At 41.6% G+C, this 19,710-nt stretch overlaps 1 protein-coding gene across 1 annotated transcript in view; it reads right to left on the reverse strand.

Annotated features, from left to right (window-relative positions):
• Nucleotides 1-19,710, reverse strand: part of LOC102451070 (mucin-5B-like) — a 68,995-nt gene that overhangs the window by 37,057 nt on the left and 12,228 nt on the right. Inside the window, exons 7-16 of the mRNA XM_075928214.1 lie at nucleotides 19,021-19,146; nucleotides 17,299-17,416; nucleotides 14,075-14,213; nucleotides 13,212-13,313; nucleotides 12,778-12,847; nucleotides 12,366-12,503; nucleotides 11,235-11,399; nucleotides 10,167-10,261; nucleotides 7,133-7,259; nucleotides 2,247-2,496 (exon numbers count right to left, since the gene is read on the reverse strand). Coding sequence (XP_075784329.1) covers nucleotides 2,247-2,496; nucleotides 7,133-7,259; nucleotides 10,167-10,261; nucleotides 11,235-11,399; nucleotides 12,366-12,503; nucleotides 12,778-12,847; nucleotides 13,212-13,313; nucleotides 14,075-14,213; nucleotides 17,299-17,416; nucleotides 19,021-19,146 — 1,330 coding nt within the window. The remainder of the gene's footprint in view (nucleotides 1-2,246; nucleotides 2,497-7,132; nucleotides 7,260-10,166; nucleotides 10,262-11,234; nucleotides 11,400-12,365; nucleotides 12,504-12,777; nucleotides 12,848-13,211; nucleotides 13,314-14,074; nucleotides 14,214-17,298; nucleotides 17,417-19,020; nucleotides 19,147-19,710) is intronic.

Genomic DNA, 19,710 nt, shown 5'->3' on the forward strand with positions numbered 1-19,710 from the left:
CATACCAAATGGAATTATCACCGTAGGGTGCATCTATATAGCACCCTAAACTCAAAATTTCTTATTTCAATTGTATTTCGAAATAGCATATTTTGAAATTTGGCACATCGACACAGTGCCAAATTTCAAAATTATGCACTATTTCGAGACATCTCTTAATCCTTGTGGAACAAGAATTACAGGAACGCAAAAATAGCATGCTCGTTATTTTGAAAAATATTTCAAGATAACAGGCACATTTAAAAGACACAAGGTAGCTATTTCAGGACTCTTCCAATATCCCAAAACAGCCCTGTTTTCTAAACGTACCCTTAGAGAGAAGAAGGGCAAACAATTCTTAGGTTCTGTTCTCTCATTGGCAACAGTTCACCTCAGGCGTTCTGCATCTGTTTCTTCGTGGTACTCACCTACTTAAGGGAGGTCCTAGGATGCTAAATTAAGTAGTATTTATTAAATACTTTGAGATCCTCCAGTGAAAATTGAGTATATAAGTGTACTTTATTATAATTTGATGATTCTCTGTGATTTTGGTTAAGATATTGAGCTATTTGAAAAATGCAGCTTTTTTCATGGAAAATTTAAATCCTTTTATCATTTTAGTTTTTGTCAACTTCTTGATTATTCAGTGCTGAAATTTTTTGTTCTGAAGACCATTTTTGGCTCCACAGTATTCTGCTTTTGAAAAGGTAAGTATGTTCTGATCTCCTTTCTATTTTTCATATAAAAAGAAGACATCTTCTGTGAAAATAAGTTTTTTTCACAAAATTGTAATATTGGAAAAAAACATTTTGTCATCAAAGTAACATTTGGGGGAAAAAATGAAATTTCAAATGGCCCTAATACTGCAGGAGTAGCAGGGCTGTCCTTATCCATATACAGAATATGCAGTTGAATAGAGAACCTGAAAAGCTGGGGCTCCACTTGCTTTAGGCCATGTCTTCACTATGGGGAAAATCGATACTGCTGCAATTGATCTTCCAGAGTTTGTTTTAGTGGGTCTACTAAAGACTCACTAAATTGAACTCAGAGGCTGGCCACTGAGTGGGGATGGCATGGAAACTTGAATTAAGGTACATCAACTCTAGTTATATAATTAATGTAGATGGAGCTGGGTATCTTAATTTGACCTTCTCCTTTAGTCTAGAACTGGCCTTAAGGCCCACCCACCAGCCTCTTCCTATCCCTGTTTTGTTGCTCTGCTTCCTCCAGAGAGGATCTAGTTAACTTAAAAGTGAAAAAGCTTGCCAGATTTATTAGCAGAACATTGAACCTGTAATAGAGCCATTCAATTGGTAATTAATCAATTTAATAGGCATTTACCACCCACCAACACCCCTGTCAGTTTCTGAACTTTCTGTGTGATGCCAAGTCTACACTTCAGGAGAAAGTCAACTTAAAATACGCAGCTCCTGCTCTGTAATAAATAGCATAGCTGGAGTTGACATACCTTACACCAAATTTCTGTGGTGTCCCCACAATGGGAGGTTGACAGGAAAGAACCTCTCCCATCAAGTTCCCTTACTTCACAACACCACATGGAGCACCAGGGTCAATGGGGGCGCCATCAATGGTCAATTTAGTGAGCCCTTACTAAACCCACTAAACAGAATCCTTGAAGATTTATCTCCAGAACATCCATCTGTAAATATAGATAAGCCCTTAGTCTACAGGCCCTTAGTTTAAAATATTTCATGACTGTGTTGCTGAAGATTATAAAATCACATCTCTAAAAAATCATTCCCCCCCCCCGCCCCATGCTGGCTGCCATTGGTCATAGGGGAACCAGTTTAACAGTGTTGTGTAGGACCCATAAATCTTAAGGACAGCCCTGAGGAGTAGGATTCTTGAAGCCAGAACATTCATAAATCTGCCATTGCATCTCACATTTGCTTCCACCCAATATTCTCCTTTCATTTTCTATTGTTCATTATTCCTTCCCCACTTGCCACTGCCCACTCCCTAAGTCCCTGTTAATGCCATTTCTACTCTGCCAGACCTTTGACTTATTGCCTCCTGACTTCTGAAGAATTTTCAATTTCTTTTCCCTTTCAATGAACTTCACCGATGCCCACTGCAGCATCTCCCCATGGCTCTCACTTCCCATTGTTATAGCAATCCCTTGTTCACTATTAGAACAGTTGGACTGGTGGGACCTGACCTAGTATTGTCAAATAGAAAATGTCATCATTCCTTGGTAGGATATGAATTTGTTCCTCATAAGGACTCCAGTATGTGAAACCACTTACCACATGAGTTTGCCCTCTTGGAATGATTTCCCAGCTTGAATCAGCTTGTCCTTATAGTAACATGGACAGTCTTCTGGAGACGCACATTTATCATCATGCAGGTAGGTCTCCTTGGGGCAACCACAGCCCTCTACGGGACTGCTTGGGATATTACACAGCAGATCAGGCTCACTCAGAGAGCGGCAGGAATGATTACAGAACTTCACATCGTAGCTGAATACCATCGTTTCGGGACAGTCCTTGGAGACATCTTTGCAAGACAAATAAAACAAGGACCCAAATAGGTCTGTGATCTGCAGGGTTGAATTATCACCCTGCTCCTGATGTAGACATATATACTGTTCCCTCTAACAATGAGAGCTCTTCTCCAAAGGAAAGTGTTGGAACCCTCCTTAATGAAGATATTTAGAATTAATTAATTCAAAACACTGAAATATATAATAAGACAAAATCCTCCACAGGCAGGAGATAAATTAGATGTTTGAATAGAACTGTCATCTCAAATGGCTACATGTCATGGCCCAAACATTTCATACTTTGGACACGTACTTGTGTTTAAAAATAAAACTGTGATTTGCATTACTACTGAGTGTCACAGTTTAGAGCACCTGCACCTCTTTTCCCCCTCTACGGTGCAGCAACAGCATGCATTCTAGAATCCAGACCCCTTCGCCATCATCCCTCCTGGGCAGGGTTTTTCCACGCTGCAAATTCCCTGTGTTATTCCTCAGCAGGTCAGACTGGCTAAGCAGACCTGCTTAGCTTTCTTTCTAGATATTAGAAACATCATAATTGCCCACTGTTAAGTTGCCACACTCCTCTTTCTTAACAAGAACATTTATAATTAAAGGCTACGTCTAGACTGCCATGATTTTGCGGAAATACTTTTAACGGAAAAGTTTTTCCGTTAAAAGTATTTCCGCAAAAGAGCATCTAGATTGGCACAGATGCTTTTGCGCAAAAAGTACTTTTGCACAAAAGCATCCATGGCCAGTCTAGATTTTGCGATTTTGCGCAAGAAAGCCCCGATTGCCATTTTAGCCATCGGGGCTTTTTTGCGCAAAACAATTCTTCCCTGTCTACACTGGCCCTCTTGAGCAAGTATTCTTGCGCAGGAGGGCTTTTTTCCGAGCGGGAGCGTGAAAGTATTTGCGCAAGAAGCACTGTTTTTGTACATTACAAAGTCAGTGCTCTTGCGCAAATTCAAGCGGCCAGTGTAGACAGCTGGCAAGTTTTTGCGCAAAAGTGGCTGCTTTTGCACAAAATCTTGCCAGTCTAGACGCACCCAAAGAGAATTATAGAAAACATATTAAAAATAATTAAAGAACCTATACCCGTGCTAATGATGCTTATGAGAGATCACCCTCCCCTGATCAACCCCAACGAGGGCTCTGGTAGGGGGTCAGTTTTTCAAAATCCACAGCAAGACATCTCTGTGATTACAAGTTCATAACTCCTTTTTGCTTAGAACAAGAATCTTTGTGAATAGGTCAGGTCCTTCCAGTCTTTCCCAGGAAGGATTGGGGCCTCCCTTGGAGAAAAGGTCCTGTCTGTTTGCTGGATCAAAAAGCAGGCCTTGGGTCATTTTAAACTCTCCCTATTTATCGAAAAGTCCTTTCTTTGTCTGTTGGTAGCTAATGAGTCCAGTTTGAACGAGAATATGCAAGCCTCTGCAGCTGGTGGCAGCTCTTTGGAGGTGTTACAATCCAAGAGAATTTGCCTAATTACCTCCTCCCTGTACTCCCCTCCCCATCCACTGTTATTCGCTCCTGTGGTCATCCTCTCCCATGAAATTACATACAGTCCCTGGCTCTCAATGATACATAAATTTAGTAGAATAAGATCAACCAAAGATTTAATGAGACTCCAGTTAAGAGTAATTTGAAAAAACAAATAAACCACTATTATTCTAAGTGTGGGCAGCTGCCAGAGTATTTTGCTGTTGACATGCTGCTGCCAAAGAAACTGTGTGTAGTTTCTAGAAGTTCTCTGGAGAAGAATGAAAAAATGGAATGACTCTTGGAGCATTCCTGGAGAAAAAGGGAAACAAAGTCATTGGGCTTCTCTGCCTGGACTGAAAGGCAAGGTATCAAGTCTAACATGGTTCAGTTATCCCTCTCAGCAAGTGGAAGGCTGAGAAAACTTCACAGGCTCTGGAGGAGTGGCATCTTCCTCCACTCTGCTGCAGGTATGTGGTAAAATAACCTTGGTTACACTCAGAGGCAGGTAGCTCCTGCCATTTTAGCTGGTGCCAGATTATGGGGAAGAGACAAAATGGAGGGGCAATGCTGTGTCCTTTGTGGCTATAGGTCAGTTCAAGTGCCTCTGAAAGGGCATGAGACTTGGTGGTGTTGGGCAGTGCAGGTCTAAATTAGATGGAGGGCTGGGACAAATTTTGGGGTCATCAGAGGGGCAAATGTTGCTTCATCATTGTGCCTTTGTTGAACAATTTAGGGATTAGAACTTTACTGAGTGGGACTATGGGGTTTTATGAGAAGAGGATGCTTGATTGTACTATTCACTGTTAAAGGTATGTAACCTTTGAGATTTGAGCTGCCTTGTATCTGGCTTCACACCTGTACTTTTTTAATATCTCTGCGGCATCTGAAAGAGCCTTGGGAATCAACCCGGTGTGAAACCCAGGTGAAATGGAGCACAATCTGGCCTATCTACTCATTCTCTCATGAATAATGCTGCACAACCGATTCTCTTCTTAGAACAGGTATGTTCCCAGACGGTACTTATTCTTCTTCAAATAAGTCTGAAGGCAAAGACGTATTGTGGTGGTTGAACAATTAGTATTTTTCCCAGAGTGTGAGGGTAATTTGGGGTATTGTGTGAAGCTGATATTACCCATTTCAGCATGAGTGAACAGTCTTTTGTTTCTTAAACCAGTGCTACAGCCCTCTCCTGCTATTCATAATGTAGCTCCTAACTTTTGGCACACTCTAAAGTGCATCTCGTTCTTCAATTCTTCACCTGTCAGGAAAGCTTTCAATAGACAGACACTCTAATACATACAGCTGTATGTTTCTAAGCTAATCAGCTATCAAATACACAGTGTGCCTTTTGAATTACCCTACCACATTTTGTTAAATTGCTTGTAATGTAACTTTAAATTCTTTCTATAAGGTGCTACTCTAATTACATTGTTTAATTCATCTGGAAAATTCAAGTAGCCTCAAAGGCATGTAATTAACCAATAGACAGACAAACTGTAGTAGATCCAAGGGCAATCTAAATTGCATAGATACCATTATCTCATTGCTTTATATTCAGATAGGTTTCCAATCAAGAAATCATGCATAGGAAAGGTGAGAGATCTTCCGAAACAGTTGCCAGTTGTTAATAAGCAGCTATTTATTATTAAATAGCCAGATACTTTGCAAACAGGCTATTTATTTGTACCCTGGACCCCTTAACTCCATTCATCTGATGAAGTGGGTTGTGCCCACGAAAACTCATGATACCATATACATTTTTTTTGTTAGTTTCTAAGGGTATGTCTACACTGCCACCCTAGTTCGAAGTAGGGTGGCTAATGTAGGCATTCCAACATGCATTTAAATATCCCGGGCTTCATTTGCACGTTCCCGGGTGCCGTCATTTTTAAATGCCCCGTAGTTCGAACTACCTGTCCACGGCTACACACAGCACAGACCAGGTAGTTTGAATTAAAGCTCCTAATTCAAAATACCGTTAAACCTCCTTGGACTCGTTGCTGTGAGCCTGGCTGCACTTTCTGCAGGCTGCCATCAGGAAGGTTCATTGGGGGCTGTCAGTATCCAGGAGGCTCTGCGGGAGAGCTTCCACCTTGAGGAGCACTAAGAGCCTCCCTGGTCTGCCCCACTTGGGGCTTGTGCCTCATTCCTCCCTCACATCCTTCCACTTACCCCTCCCTGACTCCCTTCCTGATGTCAGATAAAATATATGTATTTTCATGAACACAAACTTTCTTTATTTAACAAAACTGCAGGAAAATGAAACTCTGGTGAGACTGGGGAAAGAAGGCAGGAGAGGGGAAAAGAGAGGGTGGGAGAGGGGAGGGGGAAACCTGGGACGAAGGAGCTGGAAGGGGGAAGCAAGGGGAAGAAGCGGGAGGGGAAGCTCAGGGTTCAGGGTTGGGGGTCTTGCTGGACCAACTTGATTGTCATGCAAACCTGCTCCTGGGTTCACATGTGGCCTTTGGTGGCCGGACTGGCAACTATCCTGCCATAGACGACCACGTTCCCCCATCTAGTGTGGAGATCACGGACATTGGGAGCATCCTCCCCAAACCTGAATAAGGTCCATGATCTCCGCCCTAGACCAGGAAGGCACACGCCCTAGACCAGGAAGGCTCCTGGGAGCTGGCAGACTGCTCCTGGGAGCGGTGGAGGGCTGGGTGCCAGTTGCTTGCTGGCTCATGTTTTGAGGCCACTGGGTCAGGGGCAGTGACTGCTGGCTCTGGGCTGGGAGGCTTGTAGCTGGCACAGGCACTGTGGCCAGAGTCTATCCCTTTAAGGGCTCTGGGGAGGGGTGGGAGAGAGGAGTGTTCATGGTTGAGGGTAGAGTGGCCACCAGGGCACCCAGGGAAGGGCTAGAGGCCCCCTATTTCAATATAAGTGTCTATACTGCACTTATTTTGAAATAGCAATTTCACAATTGGCATTATTCCTCGTGGAATGAGGTTTACCAATTTCAAAATAAGCCCTCCGCTATTTTGATTTAATTTTGAAATAGCGGTTGGCTTGTGTAGATGCTGCTACTTTGAAATAACCTTGATGTGTAGACATACCCCTAGATACCTGTCACTTTGACACATGAGCACAAAACATAATAGTTTCAACAGCAGAAAATCTCCAAAATGTGTTCTCCTATGCACGTTACCATGTTAGTACACTTACCACAGATGCCAGGCCTCCAACCTTGCAAGTGTACTCCTCTTGCAGCACAATCTCTGAAGTATGAGGATAGCACACTGCACAGGGCCTCTTCACTCTTCTCAGCATTGCAAGTGTCATAAACACAGTTCTAGGCAACACACAAGGAAACTGATAGTATGATGAGAGCTTGAGCCGCAGAAACAACAGAGCCGTTTTAAATGTTTACATGCTCAAAAGTTTGTTGCCAGTGAGACTTAACACTCAATATTTGAAAGCCAAAGAAAGCTGCTTTTTTTTGGAGTACAAAGGGAATAAATGCAACTTTATTGTGCAATTATGTTTGCAACTTTAAAGGTACCTCGTTTATTGCCTCCTCATAATACCACACATTTGAAACTGAAACCCTGATCCTTCACACTAGATGGGGGAATAAAGATGACCTCTAACATCTGAGCCAAAGGAAGAGCTCTGTTAGCTTTCACCTACAGAAATACCCTTATAATTTTTCTAAGTTGCAAACTAATAGAAGGCAATATGCTCGCACAGTGCCCACACCTTCTCAGATGACAGTAATGGGAAAAGTTCTCCCATTTGAAATAAATAGAGGCTATGTCTAGACTGCAGGCTTCTTTCAGAATAAGCTTTTCTGGAAGAGATCTTCCAAAAAAACTTCTGAAATGAGTGTCTACGCAGTGAAAGCGCATCAAAGGCGATATGCTTTTTCGAAATGAATGAACAATTGCATTTAAGCTGTGATTACTGTGGACAGAGTGGCAACCAGGGCACCTGTGCTTTTTCCTCTTTTGTTTCCTTTCAAAAGAACTCCCTCTTCCCCGTCCACACACGCCTTTTTCCAAAAAAGCTCTTTCGGAAAAAGGCTTCCTCCTTGTAGAAAGAGGTTTACCAATGTCGGGAAAACTTCTCTGTTCTTTCAATTTTCTTTCGAACAAACACAATTGCAATATGGACGGAACTGGAGTTTTTTTGAAAAAACTCTGCAATGTAGACATACCCTAAAGGAGGACAGGGTCAGCGATGTAATGCTCATTGAAATCAACAGGAGCAGCAAAACTATCCACAACAGGATTCATTCATGGTGTTGATTTATTGCACCCTATTTTAAATAATAGCTGGCACATGAGTTTTCAGTTAGATTAATCATTTGGAACATTAGAAGGGTAACTTATAGCCCATTTTTAAAGGGACCCAAAGGCAGAAGTAATGAACAATGTGTATGGAGAAGGGGAGCTGAGAACCATTGAACCATATGATAAACATTGCATATAATGGAAACCACTACAGGCCAGGGGGAGCTGCAGCACCCTAATTCCAGAACGTAGGCCCAAAGGCACATTGAACAAGTCAAAGGTAAAATCCCAGGTGATTTCTAAATGACTTGTATTTAAAAAAAAAAAAAACCCAACCTCTCTGGATAATATTTTTTTCAGAAACTTATTTACCGTCAGAATAAACCTGACCATTTTCACACCAAGCCAGTTTTCCATTTCATAATTACAGAGGTGCAGAATCAGCTAAGGACAGTCTGTGGCAATTTTAAAGGGAGGGACTGATGTCTCTTCATCACAAGTAGGATATAAAAGATGCTGATGCTGAATATATTCTTTCAATAATAGGTTAGATTATCTTCTAGGAAAAACAAAGTGCACAGAGAGCTCATATCTTAGCTTACTTTATTCAGTTTCTTTTACTGAGACCTAAAGATCGTACCATTTCACAGTGAAAAGGAGCTGGCACCATTTGTGGCAAGATATCAAACTATTTAGTGTAGGTGCCTTACTGGCTACTAAGGTCCCCGGTCCAGCAAAACACCAAGGCCTATGCTTTATTTAAACATCTGAGCAGAGGCATTGACTACAATGTGGCCAAGTATCAGAGCTCATCAACATTTTTTTCATTGGAAATTTTTTTGGGGAAAAATGCATCTTTCCTCAGAATAAAAATTCTTGCAAAAGTTTCATTTGGTTGAAATGTTTTTGGTTTTGTGAAGAAAAGGGAATAATGGAAACAAAAATAATGTAGTAGAAATTTTACATTTTAACTAAAAGTATTTTAATTTGGATTTTGGTTTAAAAAATGCTATCAAGGTCAAAATGGCACCATTTTTAAGGTATCACAGGATTTCTTGTTGTTTTGACCATTTAAAGACTCCCCTTTTAATTCATTTTTTTAATTTTTCTTTAATTTAGTATTACATCTTGAAAGCTTGACAATAAAGTATCATCTTCTACAAATATTATCCAAAGTAGCAAGGCTGACAAATAAGGTTGATGTATTTTTACAGCAATTCCCCTATGCTTCTCAGATAGCTTGGAAAAACTATGTTATTTGTATTAATTTCATTGCTCATGCAATGCAGGATACTGTACATCTACACTGTACAACTATTTTGAAATAAGCTATTCCGGAATAGCTATTCCAAAATAGCTTATTTTGAAATAGCCTGTCTACACTGCAGGGAATCCTCAAAATTAGGCAGGCTTCCCTAATGTAGATGTTATCTCAGTTTAGAGCCCCAGGAGCCACTGAGGAGGAATAACTTAAAATGGCCCTGGTGATGGGCTATTTCGACATAGCTGCAGTGGAGCATCTACACACACCTTATTTCAAAATAGCTATTTCTGAATAGGCGTTATTCCGTATCGAATGAGGTTTACAGAAGTTGGAATGAGCCATCCATTATTTTGAATTTATTTCAAAATAATAGAATTGCTATGTAGACGCTCGCATTTTTATTTTGAAATAACGCTAGTTATCTCAAAATAACAATTCAGTGTAGACGCACCCCCAATGGTGCCAGCACAGCAGCCCTAGGAAGAGTGTGTGTTAATTAGTTTATGTTACCCCAACTGGGTCTATAGTAGAAAAGACCCACAGACCCCGGCAGAATATTCTTAAACTCTAGTTTTGTTACTTCCTCATTGGCATCAATACATGTATTTTTAAACAGAAACTAGAATACAGCATGTATTCCCTACCTGAGCAGAATACATTTATGACAGGTCAAATTTTGGACTACACTAGAACAATTCCTTACCTTGACATATGAAGAGTGATCTACAACTGAATGACAGGCAGAAAATACACCACTTGTATTAGACAGAAGTTCACACCAGTGCTTCCCAAATTTTTCTGAAAGAGAAAACATGGATAAATGGCCCAAAGTAACATGTGAAAATTTATATCTCCAACTTTTTCCAAGGCTTTGCAAGTCTATACAATGTTTTTCATTTTGAAGATATTTTACAGCATTCAGCCAAGAGTGGAGGGATAGACAATCAGACACTATGGTGCTGAATGTGATTAGATTAACAGATACAGTGAACAGAGAGATATACACATGTCTGAACATTTTCATTTGCTACTAACATTGTTCCTAAGGTTAAGGCTTGCAGAACAGATGTTAGCATGCATTTATATCAATTATTTTTTCCAGCTCACTACTAATTACACAAGCAAGTAGTCACGTTAACCACCACTAACTAGCCATGTGGCCACTAGCAGATTGTAGCTTTCATAACACATGGTGGCACTTATTGACGTGAAACTGGGAGATATGGCTGTGCAAAGGTACAGTTTGTTCACGAACTAGCCACACTCAACCAGCCAAATAGCCATGTTGTTCAAGCCAAGTAGCCACACTCAACTGGCCAAATAGCCACCTGTGACTACTGGCTAGTGTGTTGGACAACATGGTTCTATGGAATACAGGGTCAGGATCATACGGCCAAATCCTCAACTAGTACAATACGGTGCTGTTCCATTGATTTCTTTGGTGACAAGCTGAATATATGGACCTGACTGTTAATAACAAAATATTTGTAAACTTTAAAGTCTTTTATTTTAATACAAATTTGAGTTCTCAAATTAATTAGCAATCAAAGAAATTTGAAAGCACCACATATTTCTGTATTGGTATGTATGTTCCATTTTAAAAACAACGCTATCACCTTGAAAACATGGAAGAACAACCTTTTTAGGTTAAATCCATATCCAGAAGAAACTATTGTGATCTGTCTTCTAATAGCATTAGCTCTTGCTTGTGTAATGTTCCTACAAAAATGCAAAAGGCATTTAGCTCTGGAACATCAGTGAGGAGAAGTACCTTTGTCCACACTGTTTGCACAAGGGTCCTCAAAGTTGTCTTCAACATCTGGACAACTGCCCCTCGTCTTCCATGAGTTACCAAAGGCTGATGCTGAATCCTCCACCACTCCACTAATTGTTCGAAAATCATCATTCTGTATGTTGTTGAAATTGCCACAGAGACCTGGGTGGGGGCAAAAACCAAATCAAATGATATTAAAAGGGTTTTGAAATTCAGAGGGATGCACTTGCTCTGGGTATCCATCCAGGGAGTAAGAAACAAACACTTATCTTGCATGGTATATTTAATGTCCACACACAGTAAAATTTATTTACGGTATAATTTTTATTTTCCTATACTACAGTAGGACCAAGGGGTCCCAACAGCATTTGGTGCTGTACATACACATAATGAGAGGTAGGCCCTGCCTCAAAGACATGGCAAAAAATGTTGGAGAAACAGAATATTACCCCTTTTTACAAGCAGGAAACAAAGGCACAGAGAGGTTAAGGGATTTGCCCAGAGTGTAACTGAAAGTGGAAAAATTACACATTTAATCCACATCCCCTGAGTCTGGGCCCAACACCCTACCCTGACTCGTGCACCCCCTCCAGACCTTGTCTGTATTGCTGCACTCCCACACCCTGCCATATGCCCCCACACACCTACCAACCTCCTGCCCTGATTCTTACAGAGATGATCTAGATACTGCTTGGTCCTGCCTTGAGGGCAGGGGACTGGACTTGATGATTGCTCAGGGTCCCTTCCAGTTCTAATATTCTATGATTCTACTCCCACTGCCCTTAGCCCCCCGCCAAGCCCCCATCCTGAACCCACCACATCCCAAAGTCCTTGCCCTGGCTCCTGAACTCACCACAGCCACAGCCTCCTGCCCTGAAGGACCCAAGCAATGCCAGATAAATCTTCTGGTAGTCTAATAATTCAAAAGACTCTCCCATACCACATAATATGAAATTCAATTATCTACCTCAGCAGAGTGGAAGGATTTTGTGGATCCTACTTAGACTTTATTTGTTGTTGTTCCAGGGATGCAAAGTATATCAATAAGGCTCTTAATTCACTAAGGTCAAAGTTGGACAGGAAGGGTCATGGATGTACCATTACAGCATGAGTAGACATATACAATACCAGATGTATGATTTTGGTAAGATGCATCCACTGTTATGAAGAGCTGCATAATGGGTTTTATTTGCACTTGAACCTGCACTCCCAACGAGGTCATGATGTTGATGTAGAATGTCGAGGGTCTGAAGATAGTGATGCCACCTACCGAAAAAACACATCTTTACCAAGAACATACACACAAGTCTGCATCTATGTGAAGAGTTGGCCATACCAAGTTTACACCTCTGTTTACTTGCTCACCGAATGGGAATGAAGCAACTGGAATATTACATCAGATCATGGCCCACCTAGTCCAGTATCTTGACTCTGCTAATGGCCAGAAACAGATTGCTTCAAAGAAATGAGCAAGAATCCTGCAGGAGGCAGGTGTGGGATAACCAGGGGCAGGTGTGAACCCTGAGGAAGGAACACTGACCTCTTGTTATTGGCAGCACCGCAATGAAATTATTGATGTAGACATTTCCACAGGAACAGAGTCGTATGTTCTGAAAATGGAAAATGAAATATGCCACAATGACAATCCAGTATCAAAGAAACAAGGACCCATGAGATCTATGTTTGGTTCTTGACTCTGTCATAGTCTTGCTATGTGGGTCTCTATGTTCTACAGGGATAATACTAAATCCCCTCACCCACCCTTCAACAATCTCACCTGTTTAAATTGCCAGCTCTTTGGGGAAAGGCCTGCCTTTTCTTACATGTTTATACAGAGCCTAACAGAATGGAGCTCTGATCTTGTAGGGGAATATTACAAACATTTAACCAAAACAATGCAGGCATGACGGCGGCTGGATGCTTTTTCCCGGCCCTTACATTTGTTTTTAACCTAAGTCATTATCAGTGACTTACAAGGGCTCCTAATGTGACTAATACATTCTTCAAGCAAGTCATAGTACTTGATACTCCACACTGAATGATCTCTCCAGCAACCACAAACCTGCTGCCAACGTCCTGAAACAAAGCCAGAAAAACAGATATGTGATCCATCTTCTGTCATATAAAAAGAAGCAAGCAGTAAGGAAAATAGATCTGTGTGTGTGTGTTTACACAGCACCTTAAACTCAAAATAAGATGCACAGTTTGCACTATACAAATTGCGTACCTTATTTTGAATGTATTTCAAAATAGCTTATTTTGAAATTTGGCATGTCTACACAGCACCAAATTTTGAAATAAAGTGCTATTTCATGCCATTCCTTAACCTGATTGACAATCGAAAAATATTTTGAAATAACGGGTGGCTTGTGTAGATGTGGGGTAGCTATTTCAGAATACCTCCATGCAGTGTAGATGTACTCTAAAAGTTTTATAGGGAAATAAGAAAGGAACCAGACATGCCAACTCCAATTGCAAAATGTTTATCTTTCGCTCCCACTTAAAATCATGCCTGTTACGCTTTCCCTTATGATCCATTCCATCAGCATCTGCTACTAGTCTATTTTTCGAAGTACTACTTGGAGTTTGATCTTTGTAGAAGAAGGGGCCAACTCCTCAACCTTCATTTGCCAGACAATTGTCCACCAGTACAAAGTGAGGAAATCTGCACTTATAGGTCTACTGGAAAAGTAAATAGGACCACTCCTGCTTAAAAGCTAAGCTTAAGTGCTTTGCTAGACTGGGAACTATCTGAGCAAATAAAGCAATGAAGCTCTAACATATCTTAATTTTTTATCCTAACAGATTAAAAAAAAATAAGAAGCTCTTTTTCCTACCTTAGCTAAGACATAATGACAATTGCCATGAAAAATGAACTCTTTGTTATCAAATGTGCTAACGTGGAATCCTCCCTTTATACTGCAATTTCCAGAAAGAGGCCGAGACACACAAACCCACTGGCCACCAGCACAGGTACTATAAAAAGAAAAAATGAGCAGTTAAAATAGGAATACATCTGAGGAGATCTCATCTGTGTCCAAAACTTGAGATGTCTGCACAAGTCAGTTGGATCTTCTTTGTAGAGCTGTCTGAAAGTCAGAATGTCCATTTCACAGGAAATTTCAACATTTTGAAATGTGTTTTCTTTCTGATTCAGAAGAAAAAAAAACATTTTCAAATTTTCCTGCCAAACAGAAATGACAGAATGTTTCCGTTTGGGAAAATTTTCATTTTGGAATTTTGAAAATTTGTTTTGAATTTTGTTTTATAATATTTTATATTACTTAATGACATACACTATTATGAGCTGATACGTCATAATGTGTCATAATATAATGGTTGAAATGGTTTATTCTTTTTATTTCATTTCATTTTAAAAATAATCTATGGTAGTTGCTACTTAGAATTGATTGATTGGTTGATTATCTTCTTTTCCAGATCAAATTGTTTCCTGTTTGTGCTGTAACTAAACAGTTTGGGGGGGGGAAAATTCAGAATTCCCTGAAACAAAACTTTGAAATTCCTCCACCTAAAATTTCAGAAACATTTTTTAAAATTGAGAAATATTATTGAGCCTCCCCTTCCTCCCCCCGCCCATCACTGATTGGTTGAGAGGTGGGGCAGGACACGCCTCTCCCAACAGCCATGGTGGGAGCGGTGTACTCCAGCCCTGGCCCCCAGAGATGCTAGCAGCAAGCAGTCTGTAGCCTGGCAGTGGGCCGTGGACTGGCATTTGGGAATCGCTGGCCTAAACTATCTTGCACTGCAGATGGAGCTGTTCAACAGGAACACAAGCTAACAGGCCACCTTCTTTCTCGGAGCTATGCACATATAAGGAAAATGGCACAACATGGGCCTACTGCTTGGACTTCTTGCGGAGCTAGACACAAAGGAAACAATTGCAAACTGAAGACAAAGCCAGCAGGAAAAACAAGCACGTTTGTCGTGCTTCTCTGCAGCACTAGAATGAAGAATAAAAGTGCAAACTGAAAGTTGGCTAACATCATACACGACAGATCTCTTCAGTGAAACCTTCTATGGGTGGAGACTAGAGGTGGTCTCAGGCTGCAAGGTTTGGATCCAGATCCACACATTCTCAACATTCAGGGGGTTTTAGATCACAGGCTTCTATAGAAACTAATTGTGAATGTGACCCATGTTAACACAGTGTAACTATTGTCTCCCTCCCTTCCCCCTGCCACATATAGAGGTTTGAGTCCAAGCTAACACACAGGAGAGACTCATGCTTTGAGCTTCTGAAGTCTCAGGTTCAGTATCTGCAAATGACTCCCAACCAGGGTCATAATGCATAAGGGTCAGATCTCACTCTGGGTATGTCTACACTACAAAGTTAATTCAAACTAACGGACGTTAGTTCGAATTAACTTTGATAGGCGCTACACTAGCACTCCGCTAGTTTGAACTTAATTCGAACTAGCGGAGTGCTTAGTTCAAACTAGGTAAACCTCATTCCACGAAGACTAAGCCTAGTTAGAACTTACTAGTTCGAATTAAGGGCTGTGTAGCCCCTTAATTCGAACTAGTGGGAGCCTAGCCCTCCCCAGCTTTCCCTGGTGGCCACTCTGGCTGCCAGCCTGGCCACCCAGAAGCAGGTGTGCATGAAAATCAAGGTGGCCCACTGAGACCCCCGACCCTGCACCCTGAGCTTAGAATTGCCGTCCTGGGTCAGACCAAAGGTCCATCTAGCCCAGTAGCCTGTCTGTCGACAGCGGCCAACCCTAGGTACCCTGGAGGGGATGGACCAAAGACAGTGACCAAGCCATTTGTCTCGTGCCATCCCCCTCCACCCTTCCACAAACTTTGGGCAGGGACACCATTCCTACCCCCTGGCTAATACCACTCCATGGACCCATCCTCCATCACTTCATCTCACTTCTCTTTAAACTCTGTTCTAGTTCTAGCCGTCACAGCCTCCTGCAGCAAGGAGTTCCACAGGTTGACTATTTGCTTTGTGAAGAACAACTTTCTGTTACTAGTTTGAAGCCTGCTACCCATTCCTTTCCTTTGGTGTCCTCTAGTCCTTCTATTATGGGAACTAATGGAGAACTTTTCTTTATGCATCCTCTCCACACCACTCATACTTTTAGAGACCTCTATCATATCCCCCCTCCGTCTCCTCTTCTCTAAGCTGAAAAGTCCCAGTCTCTTTAGCCTCTCTTCATATGGGACCTGTTCCCAACCCCTGATCATTTTAGTTGCCCTCCCCTCTCCCAGCCTCTCTCTTCCCCTCTCCCACCTCCTTTTCCCAGTCTCCCCCAGTTTTGTTCAATAAAGAGAGATTCTATTTTTGAACACACGTGTCCTTTATTTTGTACATCAGGAAGGGGGGGCTAGGGAGGGATAAGTGGAAGGAGGTGATGGAGGAATGGGGTACAAGCCCCCGATGGGGAGGACTGGGCTGGCTCTGCGGGCTGCTCGGGGTGGAAGTTCTCCTTCAGCCCCCCGATTGTCCCCTCCCCCCGGATGGCAGCCTGCGGCAAGTGCAGCCAGTCTGATGGCTGAGTGCTGTGATGTTCCGAGTGTGGGCACTCAGGGCATTCCAAGCCAGGACTGCTTTGCAAGTGGGGCACCCCTGAGAACTGTCTGTCCGGGGTGGGGGTCGGGTCCCTTTAAGCACAGCCCTTGGCTTGCCTGAGACAGCAGCTCCACGCTCTAAGTCCTACTCTGATGCCCTGCCGGCACTGCTTCCGGCCAGCCTTAACCTCTGTTCAGAGTCCACTCAATGTGGACATGCTAGTTCGAATTAGCAAAATGCTAATTTGAACTAGTTTTTAGGTCTAGATGCACTAATTCGAATTAGCTTAGTTCGAATTAACTAATTCGAACTAAGTTAGTTCGAATTAGCTCTGTAGTGTAGACACACCCTCTGAGACTTAGGAGCCTGAAGTGTGCTGATGGTCAGATGCCAGCATTTGTGTCAGTCCTATCTTTAGTTAAGACAAATAATTAGGACCAGGGTGCAGAGAAAATGACATTTAACTCATCAAGCTTACTAATAAAAGCATCTGCTATGTTAATATAGTTAAGGTTGTAATCATACCAGTTTTGAGAAGGAGTGGAGTAGGCACCTCCGATTGCATAGATTTTGCCTTGAAACATGCATGGACAGCTGTCGTTGGGGATGCATTTGTTGCCATTCATGTCATCAAGAATAGTCCCTGTTCAGAAACACTGGCTAATTAATATTAGAGGAAAGAAACTGAAGAAAGTTCAGAAAAGAAAAGGAGCAAACACAGTACATCATACTTGGACACTTCTGCCCGTCTGGCTAGGAGTGAATTATATGTTTTAGAGGAAAATTGCATGTCATTTTGCCCATTGCCTGCAGTATTCTGAAAGTTCATCTGTTAGGTGATAAGAGGCATGTCTCACCATGGCTAATATCAAGTGCAAATGGTTTTAATTGCAATGTGATCTTCTGATTCCAAGGGGCTGTGAACTGTCACATTGCTGAAAAGTGACATAGTGTGTGGCATTATTGTAAAGGACAAATGCAAGATTATGATCAAGCCTCCATCAATGTTCCCTCTAAAATTTTCCATCCACGTGCAGAATAAATTTTGCATGTACACCAAGGCATATGCAAATATGCACCACCAAGAGAAACACAAAACCTAGCTGTGAGCACTCTGCTAGCTGGGTGGCATTTGAATTTCTCCTGAGTGGTCACACAAGCGTACAGCTCTTTCAATTTGCTTTTTTATTTCTCCGGGTGGGTAGTGGGATTAGAGCAGATATTCCACAGAGATATTCCACAGAGATTTCAACAACCTACACCCCACCATCAACCTCAGCCTGGACCATTCTATATGAGAGATCCACTTCCTGGACACCACAGTACAAATCAACAATGGAAAATTAGACACCACTCTCTACAGAAAACCCACCGACTCATACAGTTACCTACATGCTTCCAGCTCCCATCCAGAACACACCACACGATCCATCGTCTATAGCCAAGCCCTTCGATACAACCGCATCTGCTCTAATCCCACTGACAGAGACCAGAAGCTTCAGGATCTCTACCAAGCATTTATAAACCTCAACTACCCATTCTGCTACAAAGACCTTTTACATCTGCACTTGAAAGGGAATCCTCTGAACTGTCATTCATGTTAAAATTCGACACTCTCCAAGAAGGAATGAACAAACACTCAAACTATTTTACCCATTACCAAGATAGCTTCCCCAATTATCACCTCTAATACCATTAGCTCACAAACATCCCACTCTCCCCACCTCTAATATCATCAATTCACAGACACTTACCTTCCTTCCTTCCCCCCCACCCCCGCATCCCCCTCCTGTTCTGAAATGTGATTTGTCCTTTTCATATGTGTTTATTTTTTTTAATTGTATCCTTTGGTATATATGGTTGTGACTATTTTCTTCCACTATTTGATCTGAGGAAGTGGGTCTGGCCCACGAAAGCTCATCATCTAATAAACCATCTTGTTAGTCTTTAAAGTGCTACATTGTCCTGCATTTTGCTTCACTTACATGAATCAGTTCTTATGCTGTAAGAAACAGGAAACAGGAATTGCTCCCGAGTCATGGTCAATACTGGATATTCTGTGACTGTCCTGGACAATCTACACAAATGTGTAAGACACAAACTATGTCCACTTGCCAGTTTTCCAAACATCCAAATGCTATCTACAGTTTTATTTAAGGGTGTTCACATTTTAATAAACAAGAACGCCTTTCACTGAACACTGGGAGGTGTCTCCCTGGAAGAGATATAAGAAGGATGCTACTTTACCAGCAGGACAGAAGCAACCATCTGTACACGGGGCTTTACAAATCTTGCTCCTCTCTGGGTTGGCGCATGTGTCAGCACAGGGGTTTCCACATTCCGTATATTCCAGGTTGTTTGGACATTCCTGGACTGCAAACCCAAATGAAACAGTTGCAGAGAGTAATGTACTCAATCAATGCTCTAAATTCAGTTTATCATTTTCCAAAGGAAACTAACCTTCTTAGCTATAAAACATTCTGTCCAGAGCATTAGAGTAATTTTATCCACTTTAGAAACTGGTTGATTTAGTTTGGTTTTACAAGACAACGCTTCGTAGTCAGAGAAGGAACCTTTTAAGCTGCCAGGCATTATAGACTATAACTCTATTTACACTAAGGCTTCAATGTTTACTTACTGTTAAACTTAAGTAGTGATTGTTGTACCATGCTCTGTCATGCAGATAGTTATCAGACACGCTTAGAAGCTTGGATTAAATACCTCCATTATTAACCTTAATTTAACTAGTTCCTTTCCTGGAATAATCATTCTAAACAGAGAATTTTATGAAAACACATCACTTTGGAAGTGCTTATAAAACACTTTAAAAGGAACCCTGTACTTCCCTTCACTAACAAATACTGCTAGGCTACGTCTAGACTGGCATGATTTTCCGGAAATGCTTTTAACGGAAAAGTTTTCCGTTAAAAGCATTTT

Source organism: Pelodiscus sinensis, chromosome 4 (assembly GCF_049634645.1).
Source record: "Pelodiscus sinensis isolate JC-2024 chromosome 4, ASM4963464v1, whole genome shotgun sequence".
NCBI lineage: Eukaryota > Metazoa > Chordata > Testudines > Trionychidae > Pelodiscus > Pelodiscus sinensis.